Here is a 20738-nt window from a genome sequence, read left to right on the forward strand (position 1 = left end):
GGATTTTAGACGGACAGATGGTTTTTGTGCTCTAGGGTGACCAGAAAGCAAGTGTGAAAAATCAGGATGGGGGTGGGGAGTAATAGCCATCTATATAAGACAAAGCTCTGAATATTGGGACTGTCCATATAAAATCAGAACATCTGGTCACTCTATTGTGCTAAAGCATTTCCTTTCTGTTATGACCCATGATAAAATACTCTATCATGAATCCCATTTGCTTGTTAATAGAATTTCTTAATTTAGGTTTGGTTTAGAAAATCTTGTGTTACGTATATTCATTAACAGAATACACCATCCAAGTAGTGCATGACTTCACTAGATTTGGTGCAGTAAAGACCTTCTGATACATAGGGTTCTGTGATGGACACAACACCTCGAAGTTGAGCCATTTTGCCAAATATTTCCTGCTTCTAAAGTGCCTGACATAGGGCTCCCTACCCTCCCACATAACGATCTATCATTCCAGCACCATGCAAATGCCTTTCAGCCTCCCCATACTGGGGGGGAGGGGCACAATCTAAAGGGGAGGACACGTGACTGCCCCACGCGTCTCTTCTGCCCAGCGACCCCTGCCATAGGAATAGACCCACAATGTGACACTTGAGAGCAGTCTCCGTCAGCTGCCTCATTCAAAATGCCAACCACCAGGCCAGCAAAAGTCAACTGCTTCAATCTGTTCCGGATGGATGCAAGGTCAACAGTCAACAAGATCTGCATCATCCATGTTCTGATTTTTGGCTGAACTACCCAACCTTGCCTGCATCACCAAGATCTGGCTTAATGCTGCCAGCAACCCTGTTGTAGTTGAGCTACTTCCAACAGGCTAATCAGTACAACACAAAGAAAGAAAGATGGCAAAGAGAAGACAAAGCAGGATAGAGGTCATGTTCCTCTCCAGCCTCAGATTTTGAAGACTACTTTTTTTAAAAATTGAGATATACCTTATCTCATAGAGCTGGAAGGGACCTTGAAAGGTCATGGAGTCTAGTCCTCTGCCTTCACAGCAGGACCAAGTACTGTCCCTGACAGATTTTTGCCCCAAATAGCCCCCTCAGGATGGAGCTCACAACCATGGGTTTAGCAGGCCAATACTCAAACCACCGAGCTATCCCTCTCCCTCCTTAGCCCAGAATTCAAAATGCAAAATCCTTTAGAATGCATTGACTATCTGTGAGGCTATGGACAAAAGGAAGCTAGGACTGAGTGTTCTGCAGATTTCCAAACAAATTCTCTGAAGGGTTCATACAGGAACAAATTGGATCTGCTGCCCAGCATGGTGCTGGAATCCCGCAGGTTCATGGTTCTTGGTGACTATGACATTTATATAGAAAATACCAAATTCCTTGCCTGCATGAATACCATGGGTTTCACACCAGTCCTCTCCGGACCCATCCACTCAATCGGACACATACTGGATCTAATCTTCAGCCTAGGAATGGACTCTGGAGATGTCACACAGAAAAGTAGCCTTTGCCAGATTGGATTAGATGGGCCTGAGACCCATCTAATCCAGTGTCTTGTCCTCAGGAGTGGCCAGCACTAGATGATTCAGAGGAAGGTGCAAAGACCCTGCAGTAGGCAGATGGGGCGGGGGGATGATCTACCACCCAGTTAAGTCTTGTTCTGGGTGTTAATAGTTAGACTGGCTTAAACCCTGAAGCATGAGGTTTAATATCCCTTCCAACATTTTTGTTGGTGTTTATATGGATATAAAGAATACCCTAAGTTAACATAATTAATGTCCAATTCCTTTCTGAATCCTGCTAAGTTCATGGCCTCAACAACATCCTGTAGCATTGAGTTCCACAGGCTAGTTACATGTTGCACAGCAAAAGTATTTCCCTTTAATCTGTTTTTAATTGGCCACCTCTGTAATTTCATTTGATGGCCCCTTATTTTTGTGCTACAAAGGTTCCTGCCTCCTGGTCATCTTCTTACTAGCTGGCCTTCCCTGTGGTCCTTCAAGGAAAGGAAGCGACAAAGCTGCTTCACAGTCACTAAACCATCTGAATTCTCTATATTAACACATCCATCTAACGACCACAGTTGTCAATGCCTTGGCCCCAAGTTGTCCTTTCCTCCTGAATCAAGCAGGGAGATCACCGTGATTCACCAATGAGTTGTTTCAATGAGTTGTGGCTCACCAATGTGTTGTTATCTGCAGTATTTAGGGAGATGACATGAACGCTAGTAGCTCAAAACCCTCTCTCAATACAGCAGCTACCAGCATGAAGTCTTCTTACAAGACTATGTCAGCAGAGAGAACCTTCTGCCTTTCTACCTAGGCTGCTAACTCATGTCCAACAGAGCTATTCAACTTGGTGAAAAAGCTAATCAAACTAGACAGTAGATCCAATTGCCGACCTTTGCAAAGAGCTTTCATCCTACTTTGCAGAAACAATCAGCCATACATGGGAGAACTCAGTAAGGCAGTGACTCAAATCTGGGGCTAATGGCTTTATCCATGCCACCACCCCTGACGGTGTGTGGCCTTGTAACGCATGCTGAAATAGTAGTAGCCCTTTGTTTCCTGGAGCCATTGCTTATAAATCAGATCTGTGCCCCTCCCATATGGTGAAATTAACAAAGAACAGCTGTGTCTACTGCTAACTGAAATCTCCGATGCCTCCTTCAGAGAAGCAAGTCTGTTAATCTCCCTGAGATACGCGGTTGTCCACGTGATCCTCAAAAAGCCAACACTTGATACAGATGTCTTCCCTTACCACTGACCCACCTCTAATCTCCCTTTCCTAGGCACAATAATTGAGAAACAACCAAGCTCCATCAGCATGTGGCTTCTGCCAGCCCCTTGGATGCTTTGCAGCCATGCTTCAGACCAAGACATGGCCCAGAGCCTGTATCCCAATATCGCATTCCTTGCATGGAAAGAACTTCCTCCTCTTATCAGAACTCCTGTCGGTCTAGTTCCTCATGCAGTGGGCTGAAAACGTACTCCTTGGCAATTCCCAATTCACATGACCCATCACAGAGCTCTTGTAGAGCTAATTCTTCAGAAACCACCTCTTACCTTCAACCCTGTTGTTGCAGGTAAGATCTAGGATGCTTTTTGGGCCGCTGCTGTTAAACTCAGCTTTCCTGCCAGTCCAGGAATCTCAGTTGAGAGCTTCTGTTTCGGTCCACTAGAGAATGAGTTTGTCACACTTCAATACAAGCTACATCTACGTAGTTCAGTTTTTGTTTGCGGAGTCTAGCGGTTTTACATTTATTTTTCTATTAACACTTCAGGGACAATATATGCCCCCTAGAGTGTGGTGAAGTGCTTACATTCCTCCTAAAATGATGCTTGTTTATGGATTCTGCTTCTATTAAAATAAGTGCCTGAGGGATTAGAGATTAGAACTAGATTTAGAGCAACACAAACATGATAAAGACTGGAAAACATAAAGTAAAATAGGGGGAAGGTACTGCAATAATAAGGCAAAATGCCAATCAAGTCCTTAGGATAGGACATCTCTGTTTTCAATTGAGATGATTTTGAGGTGCAAAGGTCCAATTCAAAATGTTCTAAAGTTTGGGGATGTTCAGTCTTGATATTTAACTTTTTAAAAAATTATGGAAAATGGATTTTAAAAGCCAACTGCAGAGGCAAACACAGATGGCAGCAAATAACTGCTCTGTGAATTGGAGATGTTAAATAAAACACACCCACTGGGAAAGGGTGTTAAACCAACTTGAGGGGAAACAAGTGATAACAATTGTACTTATGGCAGTCAAGACAAGTAAATAAAATGAAACTCTGGCATACAAGAAAAGGCAGAGCAAATCTAATTAAATATGTAACCCATTTGAAAGAAGAACTGACAAAATAGAACTGTATTAGGTATGATCAATATGTGAATAACTATAATAATTTGCCTCGCTAGTTCAGGTGTACCTGTTCACTCACCCTCCATCCATCTAGCCTTGTGTATATTGTGACAGACCCAGACCAGTGGGGTACAGGAGTCTGGTAGAGGGCAAATATACTAGAATCAATTAAGGCAGGCTAATCAGGGCACCTGGATTTTAAAAGGAGCTCACTTCAGTTTGTGGTGGGACTGTGAGGAGCTGGGAGCAAGAGGCGCAAGGAGCTGAGAGTGAGAGGGTGTGCTGCTGGAGGACTGAGGAGCACAAGCGTTCTCAGACACCAGGAGGAAGGTCCTGTGGTGAGAATAAGGAAGGTGTTTGGAGGAGGCCATGGGGAAGTAGCCCAGGGAATTGTAGCTGTCACACATCTGTAATTTTCACTCCATGCATCTGAAGAAGTGAGGTTTTTTACCCACAAAAGCTTATGCCCAAATAAATCTGTTAGTCTTTAAGGTGCCACCAGACTCCAGACTAACACGGTTACCCTCTGATACTTGATTAGGTGCTTATCTGCATCTTTAGGCAGCTGCTACCTTTGAAAAGCTATCCCCTGGCATTTTCCTCTGCAGTAGTTGCTTTCAACCCAGGGCGAGAGCAGAACATTGTTTTAATTGTTGCCAAATGTGTCTGCAACAGAGCAGATCTGGAACAGAATACCATGAACAACAAGTAAGCTGGGTCTGTACAACACCATTTTGCCATGGTCAGGCGGCAGTCATGTCCGCTGACCTGGGGCAGAACATGGTCAGTAGACAGTTTAGACCAAGATAAATCATACGGATTCCAGACCAGCTAAAATGTTTGTGGGTAACCATGTTTGGATATGGCAGAACTGCAAAGTATAGACTAGACTGGGGGAGTTCAGTAGAATGAAGAAGCAGCAGTGGGATTGTAGGAGATGGATTAAGTTGTTGGTTTTATCAGATCTGCTTGGGAGTTCTGCAGACTGTAAACTAGGTGATTTTTAACCTGGTTCTATTTCCCTCCTCCCCACGCATTTACAGCTTCCAAAAAGCCTGTGTGAGCTCATGCCTGTAAATTTACTGCCTGAAGCAGGTGATGTAGGTCCAGATTCACAAAGGTCTTTAGGCACCTAACGTCCATTGCGGCAGCAACTGGGATGTGGGCATTTGTACCTAGAGATTGAAGCCAGAGTCATGTCTAGTGGTTTGGAGCCAAAGTTGGTAGCCAGTAATAGGAGCCCAGGGTCAGACCTAGTCAGAGGCTGGGTGCCACAGCCGGAGGCGAAACTCTGAAACTGGAGCCGAGGGTCAGAGTCAGAGCTGATGTTAGGGATTGGAGCGGAGAGTCTGGACCAGGTTAGCTAGAGTGAGGCAAGGCTGGGGCTAAGGCAAGAGCTATCACAGCTGTGGGCAAATGCTTTGAGCAGATACCAGTGGGAGCTGCGATCCACCGAACCTGCGGACGTGGCAAGTAAACAAACCAGCCCGGCTCGCCAGGGTGCTTATCCTGGCGGGCTGCGTGCCAAAGGTTGCCAATCCCTGGTATATACCCTATAGGTTATTCTGGTTCCCTGAGCAATATAAGCCATACTGGCAAAAGCACCTTTATGTTAGTTGAACAACATCTATACTAGGTCTTTTGCTGGTATAGAAACATTGCCAAAAAAATAAATCCTCTCCCTAACTGTACCGGCAAAAGTGTCTAGTGTAGACCTGGCCTTAGGGGCCAGGTGACATCACCTGGTCCAAGTTCACGCTGAAAGACAGTGATGCAGCAGTAAAGTCCTTAATCCTGTATGCATGTGAGTTAGTGACACTGACTTAAATGGGCCTAACCCACTTTGATTTCAGTGGGACTACTTGCATGCTAATATGTTAAGCATGTATGTAACTGGCCCATAGCCAGCAAAGCAGAATCAGGATTAGAATCTGGGGTCAGAAAGCAATAAACTCTATGGAGGGGACCCAGGCCCTTCTACTCCCAGTCACAGCCCAGGAACCCTAGGAATAACAGCCATGTGCCACCATGTCCCTTTAACTACACTGCTTTCAGTCCCTGGGCTACTTCCCCATGGTCCCAGCCTTTGCCAAAGCTTCACCCTTATCTCAGAGCTTACCTAAGTTCAGACCCAGCAGCCAGCCAGGAGCTCTTCCTTGCTCCCCCAGTCCCTGTCAGCACTGAGCTGTCCAGGGTACTGCAGTTCCCTTTAGCCAGCCAGGAGCACCACTGCACTCCTCTAGCTCCAGCAAGGAACTGACTGTCTATAGCTTTGCAGCTCCTTTTATATGGTCCTCCTGGGCCCTGATTGGCTGCTTCTCCTGCAGTCTCTCTGATTGGCTGCTTGGAGGACTCCTCTACTGCTCCTTTCCTGGGATAGGTGTGGCAGGACACTGAGGCCTCCAGCAAAGGCCTGGTCTCCCCCGCACCCTCCCCCCCCCCCATCACACTGCTACCCTAGTCCAGTGCAGGCACTTTCCAAGCCAGCTTTCTCTAGCGGCTCTGCCAATATGCATGACTGCTTTTAATTTTTAAAAGGGGGGGGTAATTTAATTTAAAGACTTCCAGGCTAAATTTTATTTTAACAAGGTGCAGTTGTATGCCGCTCTGTCCCCCTCTCATCCCGCTCCATTCTTATTTCCTGTGGCTTAGAGCCCAGCCCTGTCTTTGTTTGTCACGGAAGGTGTTTAACGTTTTTAAAACAAGAACGGAGGTTGGGGAATCTGCCATTCCCTAGCACTTAGCCCCCTTCAAGAGACACCAAAGCAGCAGGCTATTGCACAGCATGTGCAGTCACTATAACGTGCTCCTGAGTGAGCTTTTTCCCTCCTCACCACTATATGCGCTGCGGCTTCGTGGCGATTTGGACAAGTTTTTCTGGCTTTGGCCTAGCAGCTGCCTTTGAAGGCTCATTCCTGACATGGCAGCTGGTGGTCCCTTACTGCTCTACAGGAACTCCTGTCCTCTTCCATAGCATCACACAGCTGGCTTCCTTGCTGACGGCTGGTAGCTCTCTCTAGTAAAGTCAGGACTGTGTGAACTGTTATTTTGCAAGGGGGATAGATGGCTGATGCAGTATTAACGGCTTTGGTGCATTGCTCTCATCTCTTTGCTTTGCTTTGTTGTGTCCTCTGCCATTCTTTTCTGGGGAGAGTCTGGTGTGGGTTTTTTTTTTTTTTTCTTTAAAGACATGCTAGAATTACTGCCGTTTCTGAGCTTCCAGGATTCTTAATTATAGGCCCGATGCTGCTACCACAGAAACCAATGGCAAAGTGACAGCGTGGCTTCCTCCAGAGCCCGAGACTGCAGTGGGAGCGGGCTCAGCTGCTTCATAGAGCAGTACAGAGTCTCAGCCGGGTGACGCGGTTCTCTTTGCGGCTAGGTGGGGGAAGTCCGCGAATCAGCCCCTCTGGCTGCCAGGGACTGTTGGGTATGGGAGGTCAGAAGAAAAGGTGGAAGATTTCTCCTTCCCTAACTCACTGTGCATGTTGCTTCCCCCATCCCTTACAGATTGGGAACTTGGAGAACTATTACCACTTTCACCACAGCAGGACGATAAGGCGCTCGACGCTCAGCAGTCGAGGCCGGCACAACTTCCTCCGGATGGATCCCAAGGTATGGCCGCCACTGCCCCCTCAGGAGCCAAGCTGCCATGGTCTCCTGCATCCTCTTCCTCTCTCCTCCCTTTCTCACCCCAGAGGTGGGAGGTGGTGTACAAGGCCCCGAGCACAAGGCAACACTGAAACAAGTGTTGGCCTTGTCATAGGGAGTCCCTCATGTTTGTTGGGCAAGCTGCTGCAGAGAGGTAAGGATGCCTTATGGCTTCTTTCCCTCCCCTCCGAAAATATCCCAGGTCCAGGCCCTTGATTGTGTATTGTTTGTTTTAGAGACCTCTCCCTTTTGTGTATATTGGGCTGGCTTGGGGTAAGGAGCATCCCCCTTTCGGTCTAAAACCAGAGGGTATGGCCCCAAGTCCATCAGTGCCCGGATGGATCATCTCTTGTCTGGGCCCCTCTTCTCCACCCTTTCCTATCCACCTGCTGGAGTGTGTGACATTGTGTAAACCCTCGTCTGTGTATTTCTTAGGTCAGTTGGGTGTGTTTCCATACAAATGGCTACACTCTGCATTATGTCCTTGTAGGGTTTTTTATTATGAAAAACTTCAGAGGCGCTTATGCAAGAACCTTTAAACCTGTGAACATCTTGCCAGAACTCAGTGTGACTGTTCTCTGAATCAGAAGGGGTTCTATGGCACATGCCCTGCAGCCTTGAGGACACTCTGTACAGATTAGCATTTAGTGCCGTAAGACACTTGTGGAAGTAACATGAACGTTTGCAAAACTATCCTTGTGCTCGGTCTTTGTCCCATGCTAAATACATTGCAAATGCTCTACGCTCTCAACGATCACCCTCTTTGTATCCATCTCTTTCAAATTTGCTCTTCAGGCCCTCCACTATACACGCAAACAAAAGCAGCATTCTGTAAAAGCCCGATTCCACTGAGGATGTGGGGGAGTTCTGCCACCAGGCCTAAACACTATGTCATATATTTCTCATTCTAGCTAAATATAACTGTACGATAGTGTGTATATAGCGCAATGAGTGGCCTTGGACTATTTGGTGCTCGATGATCAAGATCTTTGGTATGCTCTGATGTGAAGCTTGTATTTGACTGGTTTGTCTTAAAGAGCCTGGTTTCTTCATTTGCAGCATATAATTGAGCGTGATTACAGACGTATTGTAAATCCAGCATGTTATCCTTGATACCGCATGCTCTGTAATTGGTGAATCATTTGACATGCAGGGTATGTTTATCAGTGATTGAAAATACTTACAAATGACTAAATATTAACATCTGCCTCAAGGAAAAAAAATTTAAAAACGGTTAAGGAAACTTTCCAATACAGAAATTGCATTGTATGCTGTGGGTGTTGACTTAGTTGTCATAACATTTGCTGTCTTAATGGTTGCTATGTATGAAATCTTTGGCTACGAGCATACGTTACTCTGTTCGAGAGCAGCCTAAGAGATTTTTATCACGGTTGAATTGCCAGAAGTCAGTGTCCAAGAAAATAAAAATTCAGAACAAATGAAATCTATGGCAGTGCGTGGGGTGTAGTTGGAATGTTACATTTTTTACTTCCTGATGCTATTCGTTTCTCCTATCAACTTTTATAAACCTTGCATTAGTCTGTGCATAAATGTAAAGAGAATTCATGTTTTTTTTTTTAAATTGTATTAAAAGCTGAAATAAACACAGTTGCTCTCAATAGACATCTAATGCTATTCTTAAAAAAAAATATATATCTAATACTCCAGCAAAGATTTCTGTATGTATTGGAGTTGACAGAAGTTTGTGGGAACTTTGTCTCACTGGACTCCAGCTCTGAGCACAGAATGAGAAGACTGCTCCTGGACAGTGTATTCTGTTTCAAGTAAGCTAAAGGGAGCAATGGCAGATCCCAGTTGGTGCTTAATGGTAGGGTGACCAGATGTCCTGTTTTTAAAGGGACTGTCCCATTTTTTGGGACTTTTTCTTAGATAGGCGCCTATTACCCCCACCCCATCCCGTTTTTTCACAGTTGCTATCTGGTAACCCTACTTAATGGTATGTGGGGTTTTTTTGGGTTTTGTTTTGTTTTTTTAAAACCTGACATCAGACAAAACCCAGTGTGAAAAGCAAGAGTTATCACTCAGGTCCTGATCCACAGTGCACTGAAGTCAGTGGGAGTTTCCCTACGGATTTCAATGGGTTTTGGAGCAGGCCCTCTGGGACTGCAGCTATGCTGGTTTATACAGCAGAGGGACAGATTCTCAAACAGGGACAACTCTTTTTACTTCAATGGAGCTATGACCATATAAATTGGCTGAACATCTGGCCTAAGGTAGGGCAGATTGGTGTAAATGACCTATTTTTACTCTTGCATTTAGAGGGGAAAACCTGTTAAATGTGGATGTTCGATGCATCTTATTTACTTCATTAATTTGTATACATGCTGTCATAACTATAGTGTGGAACTGAACGTCCAACACTATCTGTGATTTGGGGGGCGTGTCATAACTATAAAGGGAAGGGTAACAGCTGTCCTGTGTACTATAAAATCCCTCCTGACCAGAGACTCCAAAATCCTTTCCCTGTAAAGGGTTAAGAAGCTCAGGTAACCTGGCTGGCATCTGACCCAAAGGACCAATAAGGGGACAAGATACTTTCAAATCTTGGGGGCGGAGGGGGGGAAGGCTTTTGTTTGTGCTCTTTGTTTGGGAGTGCGTTCGCTCTTGGGACTGAGAGGGACCAGACATCAATCCAGGTTCTCCACATCTTTCTAAACAAGTCTCTCCTATTTCAAACTTGTAAGTAAATAGCCAGGCAAGGCATCTTAGTTTTACTTTGTTTTCTCAACTTGTAAATGTACCTTTTACTAGAGTGTTTATATTTGTTTGCTGTACTTTGAACCTAAGACTAGAGGGGAGTCCTCTGAGCTCTTTAAGTTTGATTATCCTGTAAAGTTATTTTCCATACTGATTTTACAGAAATGATTTTTACCTTTTTCTTTAATTAAAAACCTTCTTTTTAAGAACCTAATTAATTTTTTCCTTGTTTTAGATCCAAGGGGGTTGGATCTGTATTCACCAGGAGTTGGTGGGAGGAAGGAGGGGGAATGGTTAATTTCTCCTTGTTTTAAAATCCAAGGGGTTTGGATCTGTATTCACCAGGAAATTGGTAAAAGGTTTCTCAAGGCTTCCCAGGGAAGGGAAGCATTGGGATGGTGGCAGCGGACCAGACCTAAGCTGGTAGTTAAGCTTAGAAGTTTTCATGCAGGCCCCTACATTTGTACCCTAAAGTTCAAAGTGGGGATACAGCCCTAACACATGCACTGAGCTTCATCTTAGTAAGATGGACTGTCTTTCAGTATTGGAATTAGAAGCAGTTATCAAGGTATAATATATCTTTATAGAAAGACTGGTATCCATGATGTACTAGGCCTTCCTGTAAAGGTTGAGTGTCTGTGGCAAAGCCAGCATGCCTGCTGGAGGTGAGATGCTACTGAAGCAACATACTCCACTTCTTAGGCCCTGTAGATGAGGTGTGGGAGAGAATGTTGTTTTGTGTTGTACAGGGGAGAGAGAATTGGGACTCTTGGTCTCTTTTCCCAGCTGTGCCACTGATTTGATTTGCTCTACGGCCTTGGCAAGTCACTTAACCTCTCTGTGCCTCAGTTTATACATATGTAAAATAGCTACAAAGCTTACCTACTTCATTAGCACATTGAAAGTCTTCATTAAGTTATGTAAAACTCTTTGAGACCCTCAGGTGACAGATATTAATGGACAAAGTATTACATTATTATTAAGACTTTCCTGTTGACTCAGGATTACAAATTACATTGTTGGTTGTTATTTCCTTGTAAGACCTGCATGGAGGACCCACTATTACTAGTTAAACTGCTATTAAAAGGGGTTTACAGTTAAATATATAAACGCAACTCCAACACACTATTGGTAACATTCAAACATAGACTGTTGTCACAAACAGTGTTGCCAACAGAAAGGAAAAATAAACAATCTGAACATTCCAACTATTGCTGGAAATAAGATACAATTGGCTGATTGTTTCCAAGTGTTCTAATTAAACTTTATAGCCCTGGGGGATCTATACAGGCATCTGAACATATTATGAATTCAGATCTGCAATTGAAATACCTCCCTTCTAAATTAGCGTAGTTTAGTACAAACCAAATCAATTAGCTTTTAGTCTATTAATATTTGCTTTACCTAGCTCTACTGATTAATAGTCAGTTAAATTAGCATAGGTTTACCGGCATTTGTTATTACCTTGAATTCAAGATCCATCAATTTGGGTTTTTTTTCTCCCATCCATTTGCAAATCATTTGGAAGTGCGTTGGCAGTTTGAATGGTGCATAATTAGTAATCATAAAATGGTAAATATTATGAAGTTGTATTACTGCAAAGCATACAGAAACAAACAGAAAAATTTGCAACAGCTTGAATGGAATAGCAAAGATGGAAACAAACACAGAAGTCCTAAAAAACTAAAGAATTCAGTCATCTGCAGATGCTTTATCTGTTTTCTGTCTTCCATTCAGCTGTTTTATTTACACCGTTATTTGCATGATAGCAGCATCTTGAGGTCCCTGCAGGGGCTGGGGCTCCATTGTATTAGGCACTTTGCTATGGCATAGTAGGAAACAGTCCTTGCCCCAAAGATCTTACCATCTTAAGGCAAAAAAGAGTAGGAGGGGAAGTGGGAACAACTGAGTGAAGGTCAGGAGCAGAGCTGGGAGTAGAGCTCTGGTCTCCTGACTCCCAGTTCAGTGTCCTCTCTAGACCATGCTACCCTCCCCACATGCTAGCACCATTGCAGCTCCCGTCCTTCGTCAGCCGCGGTGGGAGTGCTGGCATAGACTAGCAGCTGGTCTACAGCTGTATTCCCACCACTGCTACCATTGGTGGGGGATTTGAAGGGAAGATGCTAGTGTAGACACTAGACATTCTCTATTGGATAAAAATGCCTTTATGGTTGTTGGAATTTGAAATCCTCTCATCGTTATTACAAATGACGCAACCAGAACTTCGCTCACCAAAGTAACTACCTGGGTGATGGCTTTCTTCACTGAAATCTCTTAGCCCAAATATGTTTCTTTAGGGCTGTTCTGGGTCGTTGTCGGAATCTGGCCTTCCCCACCCTTATTGGCTAAGCGTTAATGGAGATCACATGTCTGCCTGAGGCTTTGTTGTCATGTCAGAAAAAGGTGAGTTCTTAACATAAGTTAGGTCACTCAAGATAAAGGCTTTAACTCATGTGAGAACTACAAACTGCCTTCTCATTGCTAGGATTGTACTGAGTTACCTGACTTGAGTTAAATCCTTTTTTATTTCACAGTGAAGACAAGGCCTGAAGCAGCCAAGCTAAAGGGTTGGTCAGAGTTGTTCTAGGCCTCTGCTACAGTAGGAAATCGGTCCATTACTGCAGTGTATTGACTAACACTGAACACAGGCTTTGTCCCAGCCATACCAGCAGTTAGTGTGTTCAATACTAGTTCAGGGGCATCCGTTGCTGACAGCCAGTTAAGCAATGGGTCTGTTCCCACTGTAGATGGGACTTTCCTTCAGTAAACACACCCTTGTTGAGTTTTGTGTCAAAATGGTCACCCGAAGCCTATCGCTGGGATGTGGGTGGTGCCAATAATACTCAAGCACTTTACAAAGTAGGTCAGTATCAATTGTTAACACTCTTTTTGGCCCAGTCCACACTAGCTGATTTAGACCTGCCTGCACTCCCAACTTTTAATGAGGTTTGTAACCAGGTGAGGGCCATGGTTGGCCCTAAACATGCTTTGTGCCAACACAGAGCAGGGTTAAGATATGGCTGGTAACTGAGCCTGGGTCTCCCTTCCTATTGACCTAGGCTGGCAGATGGGTGCTTTCTGGTAACTAGGTTGTAGCACTGTTTTGTAGTGTGGATGTGCGCTGTAACAGAGTTGGCCAGTGTTTCTCCTCTCCGCTGCCTGTCTGGTAGGGCATCTGAGTGCATTCTGCTACATGCTGCTGCTCTGTACCCATGTCCTCGGGGCACTCTATCACCTGCTGAGGCATTATGGTATAGCTGTCCAGAATGCACGGCTACCAACTCATTTAGGTTGTGCACTAGGAGTGGGTAGACAGACATGATTTTATGGTGGGGGTTGGGGTCGGAGGGGGAGAAACTGTGTGGACACAACTCAACCATATTTGAGTAACAGGGTCTGAGGAGTGTCGTGGACTCGCTTAATATATACAATTGTATGCTTAGCTCAAACTGGGATTAAATCAAGTTGAAACTATCTCAAATCCTGCTCTACTACAATTGTGCCTGTGATAGTTATGAAATAGCTGGTCCTGACATGGTTACAGCCCTGCTTCATTTTGTAATGCTACTGGTTTAAAAAAAAACAGTCCCGTCCCCCCCGTCCCCCGCCATACACATCTACTGGCCCCAGTCAGGATTGGGGCCACCGTGTGCTAGGCACTGTACAGACACATAGTAAAAGACAGTCCCTGCCCCAAAGAGCTTCCAACCTAAATAAACAAGATAATTATAAACAGGCAGATGACATACAGTTTTAGTTCCTTCCCACCCTATCTGCCCCTCCGGCTCATTCCTTAGTCTGGCTTGGGGGTCTCAAACTTCATTGCATCGCAACCCGCTCCTGGCAACAAAAATTACTACATGACCCCAGGAGGGGGGACCGAAGCCTGAGCTCCACCGCCCCAGGCGGGGAAGGGCAAAGCTGAAGCCCACAGGCTTTCAGACCCAAGCAGGGGGCCTGTAACCTGAGCCCTGCTGCCCAGGGCTGAAGCCTTCAGGCTTCAGCTTTGGCCCTGGGTGGTGGGGCTTGGGCTTCAGCCCCTGGGCCCAGCAAGTCTAAGCCAGCCCTGGTGACCCCATTAAAACAGGGTTGTGACCCACTTTGGGGTCCCAACTCAGCCTGAGAACCACTGGTCTACATGTCTCCCCAGAGAGAAGGTCTGTGGCTGACTTACCTGCCAGCCCAACAGAGCTGTAAAGGAAAAAGAACTTCCTAACCTTTTCATTTAGCTGCTGACAGTAGACAGGATTCTCACCCTGTGAAACCCTTGGATGCATCCATCTATATTACAAAATGGAACTGCATTGCGACCATGTCTGCCTGATGGAACTGGAGCTGTAGTGTAGGGCGGCTCTGTGCCCTGATACAGGATTGAGAAACAGGCTAAGATTTTCAAAGGTGATTAGTGATTTTGAACCCTTCATTCTTGAGCGCTCAGCTCTTTAAAGGGGCCTGATTTTACACACAGCACTGAGCACCCACCCTCTGTAAATCAGGCCTTTCATAGTGAGCACAGACTTTAACATAAGGTCTGTGTACTCTGCGCTCCCCTTGCCATCTGTCTTGAAGGCTGATACTGCAGTTCTCCTCTTGCTGCGGTGCCCTACTCCTATTTCCTCATGTACTCTCCCTTTAGAATTGTGGCTGCAATTTTTCCCTCGAGGGAAATTCTCACCCAAGCTAACCTTCCCTGAGTGGTGAGTTAGATAGGTGCCCTGTCCTCCTTTTGAGTCTCGGGATTTCAAAAGATGAGATTAATTCAAGAAAAGTTATAGGTGTATAATTTTAGGGGACTGGAACTTTAAACTGTGATTTAAGTCATTGTTCTAATTCCTAGTACTGGCCATCTCCAAGCAAACTTGTCTGTCTGCAGTTGAATTTTAATCTGGGACTTGTATTGGCTACAGCTACTGGATGTAAAAATCAAATTAATCTTGGTCTGCAAAGTCACTCTGTTAAATAACTGGATCGTATTCACTTGGCGAGGACTTCCACTTCCACGGGAATCTAAAGAACCTGTTTTCAGCAAGTGAAGTTCTTTGTGGTGGTCAGTCTGACCATTAACCCTTAATAAATCAATGTTAGGTCCACTTTTATCTGCTCAGAGTGTTGGCAGATTAAAAGCACAGAACAATTTGAGCTAATGGAATAAGAAACATGCCGTGCTGGCTCCTGTGTCTAAAACATTTCTTAAGGACTTTTTTTTAATTGAGGGAAATGTTCTGAAGCACTCAGCTTTATGACTGGGCGAAAGTATCATCGAGTTTAATTCTAAAACTATTCCAAAAGCTTGAGAGTGTAGTAACTTTGCACTCAGCCTTCTTCAGCCTTATGGGAGTTGCGCAGGTGCTACAAACAGCACATCTGGGATAGTGTAGACTCTCTAAGGACACTTGAAGGAGAGCCAGGCTCATTCCCTGATCCTTGAGGAGCAAACTTCAACACCACGCTCCCTACTGCAGGACATCATTTGGAGGACACTCTGATTTGACAGATGTAGGGCTTCTCACTCCTGGCCTTGGCTTGTGTATGGAAGAGCTGGACTTGGCCTGTCAGCATGGACACTAAATAGACGGGGAAGGGAATTGCTTTTAAAGCGAGGGAGGCTGACTCTTGCACACACCAACAGATTAGTGCTTGCTGTCATCTGTGGGCAAGCACAATGAATGTTTGGAGACGGAAAGTTCAATAATAAGACGTATTTAAAATGGAAAGACAGCAGCAGAGGAGGACAGCAGCCGAGGTCTAGCTGCCTGCAGGCATGCACCACATAAAAAGCAATAACACTTTATTTCTCCCCCTCCCTTTGGTTTATGATGAAAACATGTAATGGCCATCTGGTTTGTCCTGGAATTGTGTGTTAAACACTGAATATCCATTCAAATATTTTTTTTTTTTTTTTTTTTGCTGTGCAGGGAGTTTGCATCCTACATGCAGATTTTGTAAAAAAAATACCTTAAGTGGCTAAATTAATATTTATTAAAAATACATACAATCTGAATGTATATTTTTTTAAATGTAGAAAAGCCTGTTCCTCTTTTAGCAGCGCCATGACTGTGAATGGTTTGGGTCTGTGGTATCTGCCTCTTGTTGTCTTTGTCACCACCCCATATTAAGTGGCAGGACAAGATCAGCAATGAGGATATTAGTACCTGAACCCATCCATCAGCTCTGATTTGGATTTGGTGGCTTTACCGGTACCAACGGATTATTGGGATGGAAGACCAAAGCATTTGGAAGTACCTTTACCGAGGAATGCCGCTACACGGTCAGCGATCACGTGGTCCCCAAAAGCTTTGGTGGCACAGTACAATCACCAGTGATGGACCTAGACTGAACATCCACTTTGACCACCTTAAGAACCTACCTCGAGATCAGTCTGGGTGGGGCTTGATCTGCAAGGAGGCCAGCTGTCCCTTGGGATTGGCCATGGTAATGATCTGTCACTACACTACAGTTTCCCTGCAGGAAGTCCAGTCTGCTGATCTATTGTCCTAGCCTCCCTTTGTTCCGCCCCCAGTGTTGTGAGTCAGAATTTGCACAGACAGCTGGGGTAGAATTGAGCAGAGCCTGATTGCATCATAGAATAGGGACTTTAGAATGTTGTTGTGGACATTCCATTCAGCCTTTATTTAATGTCCTTTTTTTAAAGGTCAGCTCTCATTTGGGGGAAACCTTTTTTCCGGTGAGTAGGTATCTATGCAATGTAAATATAACAAAAGACCACAAGTCTTAACTATGCCAATCTCAGTCTCTCCTCATCTAGTCAAATGACACAAACTACCATTGAAGCAGATGGCATTATGGCGGATTCCTGGTTTGCTTGTGATCTATGGTGTTGGGGCTTGACTCAGCACAACAGTTGTCACTAATTTAACTAAAATCCGTTCTTAAATCAGTTTAAACTGATGCTGCTCCTTGTTCAACCCAGTTTATATCAATTTAGCTTAAATCAACCTCAACTAAATTGAACCAGGTTTTAAATTGAATGAAGGGTGTCCATTTAACAACCAGTTAAGTCAGGCAGTTAAGAAACCAGGCCTTTAGTTAAACTGGAGCAACTTTTGTAGGAAGATGCTAAAGCCTTGGGGAAGGCCCCAGATACAGCATGTATTGGAAGCTGGCCTAGAATTATGAGTGATGAGAAGAAATACAGGGGTGCAGCAAAAGACTGAGCTACTAAAGAATCCGAGCTGTGCAAAATCCATCAAGAGTTGCTAGATATTCAATGGGAAGGGGAGGCACCAGTCCATTTATTTGGGGGTGGGTGGGGAGGGAATGTTGGCATCCACTTTACAGTTAGACGTCAAAGTCCCTTTTAAAAAGCTGGTGTTGTGACAGCCCTGTGTGTAACGGGGCTATCAGCGAGGGTCTGGTGGCGCAATTATAGCTGCGTCCTCAGGTGCAAGAGACCAAGAACCAATACCGAAAGTGCCGAAACTAAGGAGGGAAAAGGCACTGGCAGGTGGAGGAGGGGAAACTCCAGAGCTGAATGCTGCAACACAGAACAGGCAACAGGCACTTATTGCCAGAATTCAGGCCAGGGGCTTTTGGAGGCAGCCTGGGATATTTTCCTCCCAAATGGAGAATTTCCCACTACAACCTGTTTGCAGGTGGAGCATCTCAACGCTCCGCTGTCTCCTGGAAACAACAGATAGAGACTACAGACCCAGCTAGGAAATCTGAGGGCTGGAGTGGGACTTTTAAAAACTTGGGGTAGTGACAGATCATTTAGGGTTCTGAAAAATGTAGTAATTTATAACTTGTTTCCTGTGGCTAAACTTTAGTTTAAAAAAACAGGTATAAGGAGCTCGTGTCTTTGGGATGAGAGAGTAGCAGAATCTATGATGAACTGTCAGGTGAGTTAGCTGCCGCACAGCTGGGGCTGGAACCAGAACTAAGCCAGGTAGTTTCTGACATGCAGCCCTGTACCCAGATCACATGCTTCTGAGTACGGTAAATGTACTGTAGTAGTAACTCTACCAAAAGCAGTAAGATCTTCCCTTAGTGATGAGTCCTGCCTCCAGGCTCTGCTATTAAATCTTTCCTGAGAAGTGGAGATGAGGCTGCTGGTTTTCTTGTGAGAAATTATCAGGGTCTAGGTAAGAGAAGTGAGAATAAATGACAACCTACTTAACCTATAAATGCCTGTGACACGGTGTCTGCCCCACGCTGTCCAATAAGGGGTTAACAGAGCCCTAAGGAAGCTGTGCAAAAAGCAGCCAATAGGAGAGGGGCTGTGAGGCATGGCCAATCAGGGCCCAGCAGGACCATATAAGAAGAGCCTCAGGGCAGAGCGGAGTCAGTAGCTGCCTAGAGTTTGAGGAGGGAGAACTGTGTCTGGAGTAGGCTGCAACCCTGTAGCACCGTGGACAGAGCAGTGCAGGCAGGAACCTTGGGCGAAGAGAAGGTGCTCCAGACGGGCTGCTGTGACTGAGAAGGGTGCTGTGGCTGCTAGGACGTGGCCCAGGGAAATGCACCGATAGTAGAGTCGCAGCCGAAAGCTGTAATCCACAGGGTCCCTGGGCTGGGACCCAGAGTAGTGGCAGGACCAGGAGCTAAGCTCCCCTGGAAGAGGGGAATGTGGATAGTGACATGGCTGAAGGGCTGAGCCATGAAGAGGATGCTGTGGTTCCTGATGCTGCGAGAGGGGCTGCAGGTGGACTGCAGAGAAGGAGCGATGGGGTGCAGACCATGGATGGGGGCGTTGGCCTTGAGCTAATCCCCAGAACAACCAGAAGGAGGCGCCAGTCTGGCGGTGAGTGATGCGCTCTGTGACAGTGGCGTAAGGGCTCTTGGCACTGACATTTGGCAAACTTGTGTAAATCAGTGACACTTGGAAAAGCAGGAAATAAGCTATTGTATCCCACTGTACATGGCTAATAACCCTGGCTCCTGGGAATGCTGAAATTAGTGTGTTAGATCTATGACCTTTCATTCATAATGTGACCAAACGAGCACTCTGACGAGCACGCTCCGTTTTTAGATAATACAGCACAAAATTTGGAGGCTTAACTTGCCAGTATCATCTTTTAGCACTGGTCACGTCCAACAAAACAGTTCAGTCTGAATATAGATTTTTACTTCCAATAATTATAAGTGAAATACTTTCAAACACACAGTAAATGTTGCAACACTCTGTAAATGAACAGTCTAGCGTCTTCTACGGAGCTGGTATGGAAGTTGTTGTTTTCCCTGTGGAAAATTTTCAATTAAAATGAGAATTGTTTTCATTTTGTCAATTTTTTTTAATGAAATGTTTTGTAATTTTGTTTAAAAAGGAATCAAACCCAAACCCCAGATATTATTGTTCTGGACAACTGGAAATGTACAAAAAAAAGTTTGCTTTTTGGCAAGCAAAGTTATAAAAATTTTAGCTGATCAGGCAAAATTTTTTGATTTAACTGAATTTTTTTGCCCAACTAGCTAAAACTTCTCCATTTTCAGCTGTAAAATAATAATAAATACCGTTTTTAGGTTTTTGTTTTTTCAATGAAAACCTTAAAAAGTCAGAGGGAGATTCCCACACAAATTTCCATTTTAGTGAAAAGCTGTTTTTCATCAGAAAACATTTTGAACTAAAAACTTCTATCAGCTGTAGTCATCTAACTTCCAACACAAGTCAAAATACTGGTACGTTTACTTGTGTTTGAAGCAAGAAAGAAAGCGTGTATTTCAAAGCATTCTGTTTGATTTCAATGGGTATAAGTTTAATTTTTCTCTATGAAGAAAAGAAAGAGGAATTCTTTTAGGGGGCAAGTATACACGACTGTGTTTGCATGAGAGAGCAGGAGAAGGATGAAAAGAAGAAATAAAGAGGGAATGCATGACACGTATTTAAAACCGCCACCTTATATGGTAGCTAAGAAGTTCCTTGTGTGTTAACTCAGGCTAAAAGTACAGGAGTACTTGTGGCACCTTAGAGACTAACAAATTTATTAGAGCATAAGCTTTCGTGGGCTACAACCCACTTCTTCGGATGCGGGCTAAAAGTGGCATTTGACAAACCTTGCCTTTCTAAAATCGCTTTACATGTGATCTTGCGGAATGTCACCCACCGCTAAAACCCCAACAGATGTCACAGTACTAGACCTGAAAAGTGAATCTAGATCTTCCGCCGAGAAGTATTCTCTGTAATGATAAAAAATGCCTGCGTTTGGAAAAAATGCCTGCTCACTTTAGGTAGATGGCAGAGTGCTCAGGGAAAAAATATCCGAGCACTTTTGAGCCTGCTCAACCAATGACCTCCTTCATGTTTGACTTATTAATTGCAGTTTATGGAAGATGAATGGTGACTTCCACCAGGGCATGGAGTCTGGAGAAAATGTGGCTTACATCCATAACGGCATGCAAACAATCCCTCCCTTTTTAATTCATCAGCAAAGTCTCAGTGAGTCAAGCTTGTGGGACATATTTTTCAGGATATGTATGTGTGGCTTTGGGGCCAGTGTGCATGGTTTACATGGAAAAACATGCTCATATGAGCATACAAAAGCACTCCCCTTCAACACTAAGGGTCTGTTGATAGAGATTTTGAT

The 20738-nt window shown here is 44.6% G+C and overlaps 1 protein-coding gene across 3 annotated transcripts in view; it reads left to right on the forward strand.

The window, feature by feature from the left end:
• Positions 1-20738, forward strand: part of PCSK6 (proprotein convertase subtilisin/kexin type 6) — a 139961-nt gene that overhangs the window by 31336 nt on the left and 87887 nt on the right. For 2 of the 3 annotated variants that reach the window (XM_054042656.1, XM_054042654.1), the window contains one exon: positions 7342-7446. The exons of the other annotated variant lie outside the window; for it this stretch is intronic. In XM_054042656.1, coding sequence (XP_053898631.1) covers positions 7435-7446 — 12 coding nt within the window. In that variant the 5' untranslated portion in view covers positions 7342-7434. The remainder of the gene's footprint in view (positions 1-7341; positions 7447-20738) is intronic. 3 annotated transcript variants of the gene reach the window in all.

Source organism: Malaclemys terrapin, chromosome 10 (assembly GCF_027887155.1).
Source record: "Malaclemys terrapin pileata isolate rMalTer1 chromosome 10, rMalTer1.hap1, whole genome shotgun sequence".
NCBI lineage: Eukaryota > Metazoa > Chordata > Testudines > Emydidae > Malaclemys > Malaclemys terrapin.